At 44.6% G+C, this 18,279-nt stretch overlaps 1 protein-coding gene and 1 long non-coding RNA gene across 10 annotated transcripts in view; one reads left to right on the top strand and one right to left on the bottom strand.

Moving 5' to 3' along the window:
* Positions 1 to 18,279, top strand: part of ano2b (anoctamin 2b) — a 213,782-nt gene that overhangs the window by 145,337 nt on the left and 50,166 nt on the right. For 8 of the 9 annotated variants that reach the window (XM_036132395.1, XM_036132388.1, XM_036132391.1 and 5 more), the window contains one exon: positions 65 to 207. In XM_036132395.1, the coding sequence (XP_035988288.1) occupies positions 65 to 207 (143 nt within the window). Of the gene's footprint in view, positions 1 to 64; positions 208 to 1,058; positions 1,207 to 18,279 lie in introns of those variants that run through there. The other variant, XM_036132396.1, reaches the window with a different exon arrangement.
* LOC118560874 lies at positions 11,812 to 13,209 on the bottom strand. Its single transcript, XR_004929658.1, has 3 exons — positions 12,809 to 13,209; positions 12,669 to 12,731; positions 11,812 to 12,413 (listed from the first exon to the last, which is right to left on the bottom strand). It is a non-coding gene; the product is annotated as an uncharacterized LOC118560874 (long non-coding RNA).

The raw sequence follows: 18,279 nt of genomic DNA on the forward strand, positions 1-18,279 counted from the left end.
TATGTAAATATTGTCTCCGATTTTGTCTTAACGGTTTCCTAAACAATTTGCTCAATCTGAATAGGAAGTTGAAGAAGTTGATTCGTGCACTAAAGGAAAAAGAGCCGACTCAGAAGCAGAAGGATGAGGAGAGACCTCCGCAGCAGTGGAACCTGGACTACGCTCTGGCTCCGTTTGAAGGCCTCACACCAGAATACATGGAGATGAGTGAGTCCGCATTCACACACACACACACACACACACACAGAATAAGCAACCAACAATTCTTTTAATTGAGTTTCCCCAAACATCACAGAAAGCTGTTGCATAATCCAAGGGGCCCCGTTCGTAAACACACGCAGTTAGACTGAAAAGCTTATGGATCCAGGATGTTCTGGATTTGTTTGGACAGAATCCAGTCCTTCAAAATGATGGAGGTTGTTGAGGGGGAAATCCTCAGAAAAGAGATAATGGTTATAGATACTCTTCCCTAAAAAGACCTGTATTTATATACATTTTGTTGTTTTCCAATAGTTGGAAGCAAGGATGTAGGCTCAGTGTTTATGCTATATCCACAATATATCCATGTCAGCCAGAAACCACAGCACATAAACATTTGCAATGCAATAGCAGATGAAAGCTTCCATGTCCTTTGTGGACCAGTTTGCTGTGTTTGAAGTAGATATGGGTCATTGTAATTGGGCCGTGACAAATTGTTTGACACTACTTTTATTTGTTTCCTCTCTCATCTTGTTGGTGTCATTTTGTAAAGATGTGGTTCTTCTGTTACTTACTGAGTGAGTTGTCAAAGCTCTAATGGAGTTTTATAGACTGGCCTCTCCTGGGAGGGTCCACCAATGTCCCATGCTTTCTCCATTTGTGAACAATGTTTCTCACTGTGGTTCGCTGAAGTCCAATAGCCTTAGAAATGGCCTTGAAACTATTTCCGAACTTGTAGATGTCAGTGACTTTGTTTCCGATCTGTTTTTTAATTTATTTTTAACCGGACATTATGTGCAGCTTTGAGCCTACTTCATGTTGTCAAACAGATTCTGTTCAAGTAATTTCTTGATTTACAGGCTAGAGGCTAATAAAGAAGAACTCAGCTTTCCAAAGAATATGGTGTTTCCCCACTTCGTTTTTGATTTAACCATCGGAGAAATTGCTTTTAATATACATGCAGTTTGTTTTTTCAATTGTTAAATTAAATGATAATTTGTACCTTTATTCTGTGTTTGCTCTGGATATTTTGGTCTGATACGAACAAAAGCCAAGAAGCTTAAGCCATCCTTAAACAAATATATCATGATTTAACAGCTTGTAAGCAGTGATGACTTTACAAGTAAGAACATGTAACTGAAGACTTTAGAAGTAACAGAGGAAATATTTGTCTTCTCTGTGACCTTATCAGTCTGTACTTGTGGAGGAGCTTTGGCTGACCTTGCTTCAGTTTATTGAGGTTATAGGGTTTTGGACAGCTTCCTTTGGGTCCCATGTCTGCCTTTCAAACACTCGGGTTCTGGACTTTCTCATGATTCTTTCTGTTTTTTTTAAGTCATTCTGTTGTAGAGTTGCTGCTGCGCCATTCTCTTGTTACGTGACTCCGAGTGGACCAATGTTTACTATTTTTATACCTACAGCTGCAGTTTTCTGCCATCACCTCTCCCTCATTTTAAATACATTCTTGCTGTAAATAGTGTCTTAAAAATAACACAACTGGATTAAGAGTGAAAGTAGCAACCAGGTGCTGATTACCAAATGCACGTGATTAATTGATCAGAAGTGTGAGCACATCCATAATAGGCAGCGGTTTGGGTAGTGCTCAGGCCCCAAATGGCTATCACAGCCCCTGATCTTACCAAAGCGTTTTGTGCAGCAGCAGGTTCCCTGTTGGATGTGTTTATGCCAGCTGAGTATGACCTCTGTTTTCTTGTAGTGAAGGACTGTTCAGGGTTATCATTCAGCTCTGCTCCAGGTCAGTTCCTCTTTGAGCCTCTTGAAGCTAGGTAAACATCACAGTCATGATCATTTCCTCAGCTTTTCCTCTCTCATGTGAACTGCCTACATCCACTCTAACGTACTGCAAGCATTGTGCGCCAAGGCAATGGATTTCTTATGATGCGATTTATTTCTATAAACTGTGGATAGGTCGGCAGGGGGCAGGGATGCGTGTAGAAGTCCCGGTACACACCGCATGCTAGAAAAAAGTCCCAGTTTGCTGAGGCGTAAAATGTAGAAGTGCCGGTACCCGGTACTGCGTTCCAGTGCATACTGGTCACTTAAAGCACTATGTGTTATACAAGTGTTAACAAAATGCTGAGGAGGACAGACATCCACAATGACCTTTAAGAGGTAATTGGTACTGCTCTTAAACTGTAAAAAGTGGAAATCTATTTCCAGTTTGAGACAGCTGTCTACTAGAGGATGTTCAAGGCAATTCAGTCCTGGGTCTGGCTGCACAATGTTCTAAGAAATTATGAAAAACCAAAGAGCTCCATCTCAGACTCTACAGGTAAAGGTTTATGACCACACACACTGAGAAGACTGAAGAAGAATGGCTTTTTTTGAAAGGTTACCCTTACACTGCCTGTTCTCATTAAAAAGAATTAGAATAGCATGACGTGCTGTTAAGCCCAAAATTATTCACCCCCTGGCAGATTTAGGCTTAAAGTAATCTTTTCATTTCATCATTAGGTTTCTTCTGACTGGAAGTAGTGTCATCATTTTGAACAGGCTCAGCCTGAAGCCTGAGCTGAATCTGCAAGGAGGCCATCCAACCTCAAAGACCTGACTCTCATCAGCAAAGATGAATAGTCAAAGATACTAGAAGAGACATGCTAAAGCTGCTCAGCAATTACAAAACAACTTTTGAGCGCTGTAATGTCAATGCAGGTTTTTCTTTTAATCATCAAAAACAATATAAAACTATTCAGCATGCCAAGTTTATGAAAGAGTAAATATAAAATGATTTTTTATAAAATAAAACACCTTGTGAGGGGTTAATGTGTCGTCTTTTTTATCAACACATTTCTTTGTTAACAATTTTGAAAGGCGTTAATCGTGAATATCTTGGGCTTAATTGCACGGTTGCAAAGCTGAATCTGAATTAACCATAAAAGGCTGTTAATGAAGTGAAAGACAAACAAGAGATAAGTCGCCCTATTTGTAGAAACCCAAAAACAATATTTCAATATTTCAGAAGAAACAGCTCATACCAACTAAGCACGGGGAAGAAATGGTGACAACTTGGACATGTTTTGCTGCCCAAGCACCAGGGATGCTATTAGACGATTATGAACTCCTCTGTAAACCAACGTGTTTCAGAGTCAAATGTGAATGTAAACCTGGTCATCAAAAGGATAATGGTGTCAAACACAGCAGGAAATCTACAACCGAATGACTTGGGAGGAAAAGAATGGAGGCGTTACAATGGACCAGTCAAAGTCCAGACGGCAGTTAAAATGCTGTGAAAGAAATGCTCCCAGACCTCAATGAACTAAAGCAATGTTTTCCACATTGGTTCTAAATTCCTATATATAATTGCAAGACTGATAAAGTCAGACAGAACAGGACTACTTCAACTGCTAGGCAGGATAAAAGGACACATTTGACTTATGTCTACATGCCGTCACATGAAGGTTGACACAGCTCCACAGCCTGATGTCTTTGATGCTTTTCACGTGGCTAATGGGAGTCAAAGTTCAGCAGCAGTTTAACTAAACAGCACAGCATCTGAATGGGACTTTTTGTCGAAATGCAGTTTATTCTGTTGTAAACTACACAATGTGCAAAATCTAAAGAACATGAATGATTCCTTTGTTTGAGGTTCTTCAGCAATCTTATCAAAACTACTGGAAGATGCTGGGACCTCAAGGAAACTAAAGTGCTATGCGTATTTACAAGGGGAAGTATCACACAGATTTTTCAAGTCTTTAATTGCATTCCAGGTTTTACAGCTTGAAACGTCAATTTTATGTGTTGAAAAGGGAGATTTTGTGTGACACAGGAGAGTGGGAGGAAAACTGCCTCAGGACGCAGCAAAGAATTTCAGAAATGTCTGCACTCTGCATGGAAACGCACATGCACACACACACACACACACACACACACACACACACACACACACACACACACACACAATGATGAGTGGATTGAGCCCATTTGCAGGAACTCAGATTTTATACGAGGGCCTGTCTGTTCCTGTGCACTCTTTGTGTGGCTAGGCCGGACCCGTCGACCTCGGCTCAGGTAGACGGCGAGGTTACTTTGAGCTTGCCCTCTAGCGCTCGCTGCACTGCTGCCGTATTCTCTTCCTGGCCGCTCTTTGTCTCAGCGTGGTGTCCCGAGGTAAAGCCGTCAGTCTCCGGCTTGCTAGAAATCCCTGTTCCCACACTGCTTAGGTTCCACTACTCTGATCAGAGCAATGTATCCGGCCCACACTGGCAAACAGCAGTGTCTCTCTTGGGTTTCCTTTTTCGCATTCTTAAGATGGAGGTGAACCGATCATTAATCAACCTGAGAGAAAGGACTGCACACCATTCTCATTGATCTACTCTGCTTCCCTTTGGCAAACTAAGAAGATGCGAAATAATCCCATGTATTATATTAATTATATACTAGAAGCATTTAAATTCAGCACCTAATATTTACCAGCTATAATCTACAGTCACTAGCAAAAAAGATACAATCATTACTCTATAGTGAGATCCCAGAGGAAACAAAACATTCAGTTCAGTCACAGATATGACAGAACAATTTTATTTCACAGCTGAAAGTTGTGTCTTTGAACCAAATCATGGAATCATTCACATTATGAAAGAAATCATTAAATAGTGAACAAAAGACACCAGTATTAGTCATATGTTAGCTCCACAATTCCAATTGTAGCAACCAGAAAAAAGAATGTCAACAACATCCGGTTTGTCAATTGTTAACCACAAATTAAATACATTTATTTAATATTCAGAATTAAGTTGACTATTTTATTTAAATGTCAGATGTAAACAACTCTTTATGCACCAAATAAGGAAGAAGATTTGTAATTTTATTTCTTTTTCTTTTTTCTGTCTGGCAGTGTAGCATTATTCCTGTCTTAATGCCAAAGAGAGCCCAACAGATTTACTTTCACAAGTGGAGAAGTACTGCCCTCACCATGGTGCTCATCTATCTATCTATCTCTCTCTCTCTCTCTCTCTCTCTCTCTCTCTCTCTCTCTCTCTCTCTCTCTCTCTCTCTCTCTCTCTCTCTCTCTCTCTCTATATATATATATATATATATATATATATATATATATATATATATATATAGAATGTCATGATTTTGTCTTGGATGAACCCAGACACAGCACTCGCACACACAGAGCTGGTTTCCAAAGTTTATTAAAGCAGCAGGAAGTGGATGACGAAAACCAGAGTCCATTTACCAGGCGACGTTGAAGGGATGCAGGAACTGGCAGGAACGGCACAGGAGACGAACAGGAACGAGACAGGCATGGTGTACAGAGGACTAGAGACGAACCGGTAACCATGGACAAACTGAGGTGAGTTTATATGGTGGAGTGAGCAGGTGGAATGAGTCCATGGTGATTGCAGCCTGACAGATGTTCCTAATCAGGACTGCACTGGAGACGGAGCGACAAATGTTTTCAGTATGCAGCCTTCAGGCTGCATTATGACATTAATCCCCCCCCCCAAAGGTCGGCTTCCAGACGACCAATAACCTCTTTGCCTGGGCGGGTGGGGGGTGTGGGTATCCGGATGGCAGGCAAAAACAAAACAAAAGCTGGAACCCATCGGGCGCAGAAACTCAGGAGCGCAGGATCCCTTGTCGGCGCAGGAACCAAGTGGACGCGGGGAAGGCGTCGGAACCCATGAGCGCAGGACCCTCTGTAAGAGCAGAAACCTTGAGAGCGCAGGAACCTTTGAGAGCGCCGGAACCAGACGTACCAGAGGCGGGCATCGCAATAGCGACCCCGGGGAGACGAACCAGAGGCGGGGCATTGCGAATAGCGATCCCGGCGAGACGATCCAGGGGCGAGGCGTCTTAGTACAGCGACCCAGGCGAGACGAACCACAGGTGAGGCATCGCAGAACAGCGACCCAGGCGAGACGAATAAGAGGCGGGGCATCGTGGACAACGATCCTGGCGAGACGAACCAGATGCGAGGCATCGCGGAACAGTGACCCAGGCGAGACGAACCAGAGGCGGAGCATCGCAAACAGCGATCCCGGCGAGAACAGAACCAGAGGCGAAGGCACCCACGGAGATCTTGGGCTGAAGCGGAGACGAATCCAGAATCCTGCCAGCTCCTGCACCAAGCTCTTTGTGTGACCGGGTTCATCCTTTGACCGGTTCGTTCTGTCATGATTTTGTCTTGGATGAACCCGGACACAGCACACGCACACACAGAGCTGGTTTCCAAAGTTTATTAAAGCAGCAGGAAGTGGATGACGAAAACCAGAGTCCATTTACCAGGCGAGGTTGAAGGGATGGTGTACAGAGGACTGGGGACGAACCGGTAACCATGGACAAACTGAGGTGAGTTTATATGGTGGAGTGAGCAGGTGGAATGAGTCCATGGTGATTGCAGCCTGACAGGTGTTCCTAATCAGGACTGCACTGGAGACGGAGCGAGAAATGTTTAGTATATATGTATATATATATATATATATATATATATATATATATATATATATATATATATATATGTCATGGTTTAAGTTTTGTCTGGCTTCTTTGATATTTTTTAGTTCACTTAGCTCTCCCTCGCTCAGCTTTAGTCACACCTCTGGACACTAATTCGTTTTCATTCCCGTCACCTGTCAGGCTGCAATTACCCCTGATCTGTTGCCACCTGTGTTCACCTCTTTATAAGACTCACCTCATTCTGTTCTCGTTGTCCATAGTGTTCACTCCCACTCCGTCTCTGCCAGAATCCTTGTCAACTCAGTTTTTGTTACAGTCAGCAAATAGACTTTCCGTCACCTTTGTTTTTGTTCCAGTCTCAGCCTAGATCCAGCTCAGCTCTGTTCCCACTCCTGTTCTCTTCTCCTGGTGAGCTGTTCCGGTCTCAAGTCCACGGCTCAGACGTTCTGGTCTCAAGTCCACGGCTCAGACGTTCTGGTCTCAAGTCCACGGCTCAGACGTTCTGGTCTCAAGTCCACGGCTCAGATGTTCTGGTCTCAAGTCCTCGGCTCTGATGTTCTGGTCTCAAGTCCTCGGCTCTGATGTTCTGTTCTCAAGTCTTCGGCTCCAGAGTTCCTCCCGGTCAGTCTCTCCACACGCCTCCTGCCGGCCAGCTTCTGCACCCTACACCTTCGTCTGTTGAAAGACTCTGGGTTCCGTCATCATCCATCTTCCACACTACTTAATATACTCACTCCTAAGAACTAGCTCTGTGTGTGCATGCTGTGTCCGGGTTCATCCTAGAAAAATATTATGACATTATGGACCGGCCAAGGGATGAACCCGAGCACGCACAGAGCCTGGTGCAGAAGCTGGTAGGATCCGCCCCGCCTCCGGTTCATCTCGCCTGGGTCGCCGTGCGGCGACGCCTCGCCTCCGGTTCATCTCGCCTGGGTCGCAGTGTGGCGACACCCCGCCTCCGGTTCATCTAGCCTGGGTCGCCGTATGGCGACGCCTCGCCTCTGTTTTCGGAGTTGCGACGTCACGCTTCCGGTTCGTCTGCCGGGGTCGCATCCGCGACGCCCCGCCTCTGACTCTGTTTCCCGGATCGCCTTCCGCGAAGTCCGCCTCCCACGCTGCTCAGCATCAAAGGATGGCGCTCCTCGTCATCGCTGCCCAGCGTTAACTTTTGCCGCTGCCCAGCATATTAAGACTTTGCTGCCCAGCGCCTTCTGGTTTCTGTTTTTGTTTTGACTTATTTTTTTTGGGTCCCTGTGTTTTGAGTTACTTAACGTTCCTTAGTTTTTCAGTGTTTCTTTGATTTCTTAGAGTTTTTTTAGGTTTGGTTTGTTGTGTTCTAGTTCTGCTTTAGTTTCTAGTCTTTTTGTATATTTTGCTGTTTTTAGAAGAATTATTTCCGCCTTCTGTTCATTTGTTTAGGCCCAACCTTAGTTTTTGGTTTACTTAGGATTTTTGGGTGTTTTAGGGTTATTTTGGGGTTTTCTTTCTTTTGAGTATTTGAGTTTTTATTTAGCTTTTGTTTTTCCAGCTTGGTTCTATTGTTCTAGGTTAGCTTTTAGTCTTCCGAGTTTTGTTTTTGAGTTCCAGTTTTTACCTTAGACTTCCTGTTTTGCTTGTGTTCTTATTTCTAGCTTTAGTTATCTAGTTTTTCATCAGTTTAGCGGAACCTGCCCTCATCTCCCTGTTCTGCTTTGTTTTATAGTTTTGCTTTAGCATTTGGTTCCTATCCTAGTTCTAGTTTTAGCCCTGTAGTTTCGTCAGCCCTGTAGTTTCGTCAGCCCTGTAGTTCCATCAGCCCTGTAGTTCCGTCAGCCCTGTAGTTCCGTCAGCCCTGTAGCTCCGTCAGCCCTGTAGTCCCTGTCTTGACCCTGTAGTCCCTGTCTAGCCCTGTAGTTCCGGTATAGCATTGTAGTCTGTTAAGTTTTGTAGTTCTAGTCTTAGTTCTGTATTTGTTTTTATTTAGTTTTGTTTGTTTATCCCCTTAGTATCTATGTGTGTGGGTTCCTGCGCCGTCTGGGTTCCTGCGCCATCTGAGTTCCTGCGCTCTTAAAGGTCCCTGCGCTTTCAAGGTCCCTACGCTTTCCTTCCCCTGTTTTCTTTGTTTTGTTTTTGCCCTGCTTAGGTTAGTCTAGTTCCCTTTAGCCTACAGTAGTTTTATTTTGTTCTGACTTCCCCTAGTGTCTCTGTTCTGTTCACCTAGCCCTCTTAGTTCTTGTTGTTTTCGTGTTTAGGCGCCGCCAGAGCCCTCCGGCGTTCCAAAGTCGCCGGCTGAGCCCTCTGGTGCGCCAGCCTGTCGCTGCCCAGCGCACGCAGGTCGCCGCCAGAGCCCTCCAGTGCTTAGAAGTTGCTGTCTGTGCCCTCTGGCCCGTCTGGCCTGTTGCTGCCTAGTCACCCTCTAGTTCCTGGTGTTTACATTGTTCTCGGTTCCCCGGCATGTTTAGACGTCCTTTGTTCTCGGTTCCCCGGCGTGTTTAGACGTCCTGTGTTCTCGGTTCCCCGGCGTGTTTAGACGTCCTTTGTTCTCGGTTCCCCGGCGTGTTTAGACGCCCTCTGTTCTCAGTTCCCCGGCATGTTAGAACGTCCTCAGTTCCCTGGTGTTTAGGTTTCTTGGTTCCCTGGTGTTTAGATTCCTGGCGTTTGGATTTAGTGTTCCCTAGTGTTTTAGAAGTTCATGCTTCTCTTGCGCCCCAGCGATCTCCTTCCTCGAGCCCCGGCGTTTCCCTCGCGACCCGGTGTTCTCTTTTCTCGCACCCTGGCGTTTCCCCCACGCCCCGGTGTTCTCTTCCCCAAGCCAAGGCGTTTCCTTCACGCCCCGGCGGGTTTCCCCTGGCGGGTTTCCCCTGGCGTTTCTGTACGCCAGTCGTGCTCCAGCGTGTGTTGTTGAGCCCTGGTGTTTTCCATACGCCTGTTCTTCCCTCTGGCGTTGTCGTACGCCTGTTCTTCCCTCTGGCGTTGTCGTACGCCTGTTCTTTCATCCGGCGTTGTCGTATGCCTGTTCTTCCCTTTGGCGTTAAGTACGCCCATTCCTTCCCTTTGGCGCTGTCGTGCGGCCGTTCCTTCCCTTTGGCGCTGTCGTGCGGCCGTTCCTTCCCTCTGGCGTTTCCGTACGCCCGTTCCTTCCCTCTGGCGTTTCCGTACGCCCGTTCCTTCCCTCTGGCGTTTCCGTACGCCCGTTCCTTCCCTCTGGCGTTTCCGTACGCCCGTTCCTTCCCTCTGGCGTTTCCGTACGCCCGTTCCTTCCCTCTGGCGTTTCCGTACGCCCGTTCCTTCCCTCTGGCGTTTCCGTACGTCCGTCCTTCCCTCTGGCGTTTCCGTACGCCCGTCCTTCCCTCTGGCGTTTCCGTACGCCCGTCCTTCCCTCTGCGGTTTCCGTACGCCCGTCCTTCCCTCTGGCGTTTCCATGCGCCCGTTTTTCCCCCCTGGCGTTGGTGCACGCCTGTCTTGTCTCCCTGGTGTTTCCTCTCGCCTGTTCCCCAGAGTTCTCTAGACTTTTGGTTCCCCAGAGTTTTCTAGCCTCTTTGGTTCCCCCGTGCTTTTGACCCCTGGTTTCCCTGTGTTTTCTAGCCCCTTTGGTTCCCTAGTGTTCTCTAGCCCCTTTGGTTCCCTAGTGTTCTCTAGCCCCTTTGGTTCCCTAGTGTTCTCTAGCCCCTTTGGTTCCCTAGTGTTCTCTAACTTTTGGTTTCCCGTTTTCTCTAGTTTCGTTGGTTCCCCAGTGTTTCTCCTAGGCTTTTGGTTCCCCTGTGTTCTGATTTTTGTTTGACTCAGATGTTCTGGTCTCAAGTCCACGGCTCAGATGTTCTGGTCTCCAGTCCACGGCTCAGATGTTCTGGTCTCAAGCCCATGGCTCAGATGTTCTGGTCTCCAGTCCACGGCTCAGATTTTCTGGTCTCAAGTCCATGGCTCAGATGTTCTGGTCTCAAGTCCATGGCTCAGATGGTCTGGTCTCAAGTCCATGGCTCAGACGTTCTGGTCTCAAGTCCTCCGCTCAGATGTTCTGGTCTCAAGTCCTCCGCTCAGATGCTCCGTCCTGGTCGCTAGTCTTCGGCTCCAGAGTTCCTCCCGGTCAGTCTCTCCACACGCCTCCTGCCGGCCAGCTTCTGCACCCTACACCTCCGTCTGTTGAAAGACTCTGGGTTCCGTCATTATCCATCTTCCACACTACTCAATAAACTCACTCCTAAGAACTAGCTCTGTGTGTGCGTGCTGTGTGGTAACAGGAGGTGAGAGAAAGGAACAAAAGCAGACAGAATGTAACTAAATAAAGATATACAAGAACCAAGAACAGTGACACTGGCTTTCTTTTAACAGCAAACTCTGCACACATATATAATAAAGCAGTGACAACTTCTCTTAAAGTTCAAGAATTTTTTTTACAGAAATACAATGAACATCCAGAGAACATCACTAAAGAATGCTGTTTGTCTGAATTAACACTATATTTCAATAAACAAATCTCAGTAAAAATAAATTTCTTTAGAACGCTTTATTTTATCAGTACGATTATACCTCAGAGTAAGGTGACCAGATTTCTGAAATCAAATCTGGGGACATTTGCTCGTACATAAAAATTGATACATCTCATCAAGATGAAATTAGGAAACGGGGACAGTAATGGGTTCATTTATCTTTACATATTTAACATTTAAACAACAAAAATCAAGTGTAAAAGCCAGGATTGTGCTTCACCATACTTTTAGTATAACCTAAGATTTATAAAATTAATAAATCAATAGTGTTATTAATAGAAAACTAGAACTGTATCTCTGGGTTGGGGGACAGTGGTGGTGGTGGGGGGGTGTCAAGGGTGATTAGCAGGGCTTTCCTATTTTGTTGGGCCCAAAGAGCTCTGCCGCCTCCTGAGGGGAGAGTGACATGAGGAAAAGAAAAACAAGTAAATACAGCCTGTGGCTGTCTGTGAAGACAGAGTTCCCCCACCTTTTCAAAAAGGTGAAACAAATACTCATTCAAAATCAAAAAGAAGTAGCGGTCAAGCCCACAGGTAAAGGATGATACATGTTTCTTACTGTCAACTGAGTGCATCAGGGGCCAGTGCATCTCAAAGTAGCAGATTAATTTATCCCACAAATGGGATATAAGCACAGCTCCACTACTTCCTGAACTTCAGCAGCTCCTTTGTTTCCTGTCTTTCATTACTGGACAAGCTGATTAATCCAGGTGTGTCTGGCTGGTTAATGAGGTCAGACACCTGGATTAATCAGTCTGTCCAGTAATGAAAGACAGGAAATAAAGGAGCTGCTGATGTAACACTAATTTAGATATTTAAAGACCAGAACGCATATGACATCAGAAGTCTAAATTCGTCTGCAGGAGCTGCTGTCAGTGATTAATGAAAAACCAATACAAAGGAACAACTGCTTTCAATATTATGCATTTTTGAAGCAAAGGGAAAAAAATAAACACCACAAAACATACATAAACCCAAACAATATAAATACAATAAATATATACAACAATGCAGTAGATCTTCTTGAATGTCCACAAAACTCCTGCATTTCCCCACCAGTCAGCACCATGTCTGACTGACGCACAAAAAGTCCATAGTTTGATTGTCCAGTTATTTTAGGTGAAAAATGTCCAAGCGCAAATTGTGTCCAACGGAGAAGAGATGAATCATGAATTGTGTGTCGGTATGATGAGAAGGAAGGGGAAAAATGCTACAGACCATCAGCCTCCTACCAGATCAGCATGGAGGGAATATCAGGTTCTCCTGGCCCAGCCAGTTGTGAAAAGCTCGCCATCCTTTTAACCCTAAAAAGGGATCACCTGGCCTGTAATATAAAACAGGACTAGTAAAATACCAGTCTGCTAGTTAACTAGACTTTTACTTACATAAATAAATGCCATTACATCCACATCTAATCTTTCAGACAAAATAAAGATATCAGCATTTATATCATGTCATATGTCATCTTAGCACATATTTTGAGTTTAAGAAGTTAAACTGTGACAATTGATAAAACAAACAATTAGCATGGGCTACTACCACCAACATGCTAAACAACCAAACATTGTTCACTACTCACCAATTCCATAAATAGTTCAGGGAAAGGCAACTTCTTAGCTTCAAGCTCACTGGGTATGCAGATCTGTATGATTTTATTAATACTGTGAGTTTTTAAAAGTGCATAATAAAGAGTCAAACTAATTGTTTGAAAGCACAAACCTGTAGCTCCTTTGTCTCCAGCTCTCCCCCTCACACCTGACTGGGAAAGCTGGAGCAGGCCTGAATAACCACTCCAGATGCAGTGATTGGCTGAATGCACCATGTGACCAATTGTCATTCTAGCCAATGGAGCAGCAAGGTGGAATTAAAGGCAGTTTATACCCTAGGTTACACTGAGGTCAGGAAGAAGTGGAGCTGTGCATAGAGCCTGTTTGGGACAAGAAAATAGGTTGTGGTGATGTGAGGTGAAAAGGTGTTAAACATGTTAAAAAAAAGCACAGACTTGGAAATCCCCTTGACAAGAATTCAAGCGATTGTGTGTGTAGTGCAGCATGAGCATGTATAAACTTACATAAAGTGTGTATAACTACATTGTGTGTATGTGTATGTGTATGGTAGTAGTTGATGTGCTAGTATATTGTTTGCTCCTTTAAGGTGAGTTAACTCCGGTCAGTGAGTCAGCTAACACGTGATCATCTCTGGTTTCTTCAAGGCCTTCTGTGTCTGAAGAGCCATCAGCCACGGTATCCAGAGGTCTGGATAAAATAAGAGGAGAAGAAGATATACTATGTGCAGAACAGACATCTTTAAAACACAAGAGAAAATACAACTAAACTGCCTCTTCATTCTACCACAGCAAGGGAAGTGCAGTGAAACTCATGTTCAGTGCAGAGACTCAGAAAGAGGTTATATCCGCAGACATTGGGCTTCTCAACTCAAACCTGAGTATATAGCCACTCTGTTTTACATTGCATACTTTGCACACTACATTACTCAATAGGTTACTTTATCAGTTGAACTTTATTAATACTCTTCTAAGTAAATTTTTCTCCCTTCTTGTCAACCGTTCTTTCCAACAGTGTTCCTATTTTCCTCCACTCTCATTTAATCTCCTTTCTATCTTCCATTATTCTAAAACAGACATATATAATTATATATAATTAAAATCACTTCCAAAAACATTAGAATGTACAACATGAAAACGTCCTATTATTATTATTATTATTATTATTATTATTATTATTATTATTATTATTATTATTATTATTATTATTATTATTATTATTATTTTAATTATTATTATTATTGTCTCATCTGATGAAATACTAAAAATGCTAATTACCACAATATTTGGAGCTACAAGCAAAAACAACATAATTAATTAAACAGGCGGTTATCTCTTACTCCATCATTCTCAGATCATGTAGATCTTGTCTCTTTCAGTTACTGACTCCTATTTTTTCATGAGGAACTTTCATATATCCAAACCGAGCAGTAAAAAAGCACACTAAGCCTGAAAGTCTATGCTCATAAATCACAACTATAAATCAGCAAAACAACTTGTAATACTCTAAATTATAACTAACTATCTGAAATATAAACTAAAGGTCACCAATCCATTCTAAAACATCTTTAGATCTGGTACGGTTTAACCACCGTACCAGATTAGCGCCTTACAAGGAGTTTTCAATCATTCTGTTACATTTTATCCGAGTATCTTTTACTCATGTGAGCAGCAACTCGTGGTCTTACTTTTTATTGATTATTTTTTTTAACCTGGACACGAACCAAACATTTCTCACAGGATCAGCCCGATCCAAATAATATCAATAGTTCAACACACTTACCATGACACAGCAGCTCCCCATCAGTTGCCACCATTTATGATAACAAACTTCCACTTCTTCTTCTTCTGTTTTAGAGGTGGTGCGCTCTTCTTCTTTGTCGTGTTTTAATGAGTGCTGACCACATCCAACAGCATCATTACCGCACATCTAGTGGTGCGCTCTGTTCCTCATGTTTCTTTTATCAGCAGCGCAGCCAGCTACCGTAACAGCTGTTTCTGCGCGCAACAGCTCTACCGTAATAACAGTCTAAACCAGGGGTCACCAACATGGTGCCCGCGGCCACCAGGTAGCCCCCCAGGACAATATGTGGTGCTCACAAGCCTGTTCAAAAATGTAGCACAATCTTCCAGTGAGCTGCATCTAAAGTGTTATTTTATTCAGTTGCTCTTCTTTTTAATCATACTTGTATTTATACAGATTTAAAAATGACTAAAGCATTAAAACGTGTTTTATTACCTACAATTAAGGTATGCATGGACTCCTGTAGTTCAAAGGTCGGTACTGGTTGCCCTTCGAATGACACGGTACCGATGAAGTAGCTCTCAGTTTCAAAAACTTTGGTGACCCCTGGTCTAAACGCAATATTTTCCCCCTTGATAAAATCTGGGACATTTCCGGGGACAGCTTTAGCCGGGGACGGGTGGTCCAAAATGGGGACAGTCCCCGGAAATCGAGGACGTCTTGTCACCCTACCTCAGGGAGGATAGGAGTCGCTGTAGCGACCCAAAGCTTGTGACCATAGATGAGGGTAGGAACGTAGATCGACCGGTAAATCGAGAGCTTCGCCTTTTGGCTCAGCTCTCTCTTCACCACAACGGATCGGTACAGCGCCCGCTTCACAGCAGACGCTGCACCAATCCGCCTGTCGATCTCCCGCTCCATCTTCCCCTCATTCGTGAACAAGACCCCAAGATACTTGAACTCCTCCACTAGGGGCAGCACATCCTCCCCAACCCGGAGAAGGCACTCTACCCTTTTCCGGTTCAAGACCATGGTCTCGGATTTGGAGGCACTGATTTTCACCCCGGCCACTTCGCACTCGGCTGCGAACCGCTCCAGTGAGAGCTGTAGATCACGCCCTGATGAAGCCAATAGGACCACGTCATCCGCGAATAGCAGAGACGCAATCCTAAGGCCACCAAAATGGATCCCCTCAACACCTTGGCTGCGCCTAGAAATTCTGTCCATAAAAGTTATGAACAGAATCGGTGACAAAGGGCAGCCTTGGCGGAGTCCAACTCTCACCGGAAACGAGTCCGACTTACTGCCGGCAATGCGAACCAGACTCTGACACCGGTCGTACAGAGACCTGACAGCCCTTATTAAAGGGCCCGATACTCCATACTCCCGGAGTACCCCCCACAGGATCCCTCGGGGGACACGGTCGAATGCCTTCTCCAGATCCTAAATCTAAGTTGTTCTTTTTTTCACGTAGTGAGCTTTGCAATATAAATGAGTCTGTTGGTGAATGGACAATATAAATAGGCTCTGCCTTGCCTTGTTGGAAAAGCATGGCTATGACCTGTTCTCAGCTCAGGAACTAGGACCCGTCACAGGTTATTTACATTACAATAGGGACAGTTAGCAAGGTAGAGTGAATACACAAACCTGAAGTGGGGAGAGGGGCTTGCAAGAAAACTGAAATTCTCTGGGACTTCTAGTGTTAAAAACATGGTGAAAACATATTAAGTAAACAATTCTAAATAAACCATTTAACTTTTCCTGTTTATTTCTCTGCCAAACCTATCAGTGCCTCTGTGTCAGTTCGGTTCACTTTGGGCATCCAGTTGGAAGCAGTTGAAGCCGGCAGAGTGAAGGCTGATTGTCTGATTAGCGGGCAGGCGGCTAACCCAAACGTCGCTGTGGGAAGCAACCCTGGTAGCTGCCATTGTGAGTCTTTGAGCCGGTTTTAGTAGGCGATTTCAGATCAGCTTTTCCTCTCAGCTTGGCCTGGTCCCTGGCGAAGAGACCGATCCACGACGTTTCGAGTCAGCTTTCCTGCAACAGCTGAGAAAATTAACAAGGCTGGTTTCAGCATAGATGGATTCCTTACTCCAGTGTCTGGTTATGCAGAAGTTAGATTGCAGACTTAGCTTTAATCCAGCCGGCAATTCTCCGAACCCAGTCGGGTCCTCTGCTCTGCATAGGATAATGAGAGTGTGCTCCCCAAGGTGGCTCCCACAGAGCAACGGGAAAATGAGGGCAATTATATGTGGGCAGCAAGCCTTTTTATCGTGAGATCCCGTGCTGTGAGAGGTAGTTCCTGTGTGCGTGCAACAGTGTCATGTTTTACGTTGTTTCCAACTTAGTCTGATTTTTCCTCATGGCTTGATGGCACAACAGCAGAAAGATGTCCGTCTTCACCAAGAGCAGGAAAGGAAACTTAAATCAGCTAAATACATCAAACATCTGCAAAGGCGCAGTAATACCAGCAGGTGGTGATAATAAAAGATTTTCTAACAATCCAGAAAGGCTGGATTGTGCAAATAAACATTTATAATGTATGATAAACACATTTATTATTTGAAAAACATTTTATTTATAAAATATGGATATGTGAATGATTTCACATATGCATACACTTTTATTATTGACCGTATTTTAGTCTTAAATATCCAAATATCTCACTTTCTGATTATAATTAGTTAGTTGATTTTATTGTATTCTACCCACAGTAACTTCTACTATATGTATAGAATCGAGAGCAGCCTGTTACTTCTTCCTGTCTCACTTGGTTTGGAGATTTGGTAACAAAGGAAGGAAACAATTATCAGAGAAAAAACACTTAAAATATACATGTATTCCTTATAATTGGAATTCCAAAGGGAGAGAAACACTTACATTACCATAAAGCTTCATCTAGTATATTACCCGATATCCCACTCCATGGTGCTGTAAGTCCTTATCTGCTCAAACGCTAACCTGACAACAGCCAGCTGCATGTATCGCTCCGCCTAGCTCCACTCACATACATCTGGGACACGGCCATAGGAATTGCTTTTACTGAAGGCTGGGCCTTATCAAAACTCCTTGCATATGATTGGATAAGCCACTTGTCTGTCATCTTTATCGACGTGCTATTTCAACCAGTCACACCGAAGCTAACCCGTGACGCTGATGAGACCGACGCCGAAAAAAAAAACACTTTTTTTTTTTTTTTTTATGTGTTTGCGGCTGTAGTGCAGGTTTTCCTTGGTGAGGCGGCCGCGGAAAACGTGTCGTCCACACACCCCCCCCCCACCCCCTCCGCGGAGAAAAAGTCAGCCACACCGCCCCATCCCCCCCCCCCCCCCCCCCCCCCCGCTCCGCGAGTCGATCCACCTCGCATAAGCAAATTACTGCGGGAAACACTGCAGTGGTCACACCGAAGCTAAGAAGTGGGGGGGAAGACAGGCGGCAAAGCGCCGCGGGTCGGAGTCGCTCCCGGGCCGACCGCGTCGAGGACTAAAGGCCTCCCGGTTCGCGCTAACCGCTAACCGGTCCGGAAAACAAAACTTGCCAAATCCGGTCGGGAGAAGGGCGAAAACATGGTTTCCACCAACAAAAGCCTTCAGAGCCGTTCTCTGATGTTCTTTTAATGACACAATATCAGATAGATTGGACAACACGGAAGAAATAGCAGCATCAATGCTAACGCTTGCTTCCTCGATGCGAGCCGCCATTGTTGTTGGAATCTCACGGTCACTTCTCCACTACGTCACATCCATGAAACACCCGCCCTGCGTCCTGATTGGCCAGACCAAAAATTTGGTTGGGGAAATCACTTTCAATGAGCCGTGTCCCAGATGTATGTGAGTGGAGCTAGGCGGAGCGATACATGCAGCTGGCTGTTGTCAGGTTACT

The sequence above is a fragment of the Fundulus heteroclitus genome, unplaced genomic scaffold (genome assembly GCF_011125445.2).
Source record: "Fundulus heteroclitus isolate FHET01 unplaced genomic scaffold, MU-UCD_Fhet_4.1 scaffold_50, whole genome shotgun sequence".
Lineage (NCBI taxonomy): Eukaryota > Metazoa > Chordata > Actinopteri > Cyprinodontiformes > Fundulidae > Fundulus > Fundulus heteroclitus.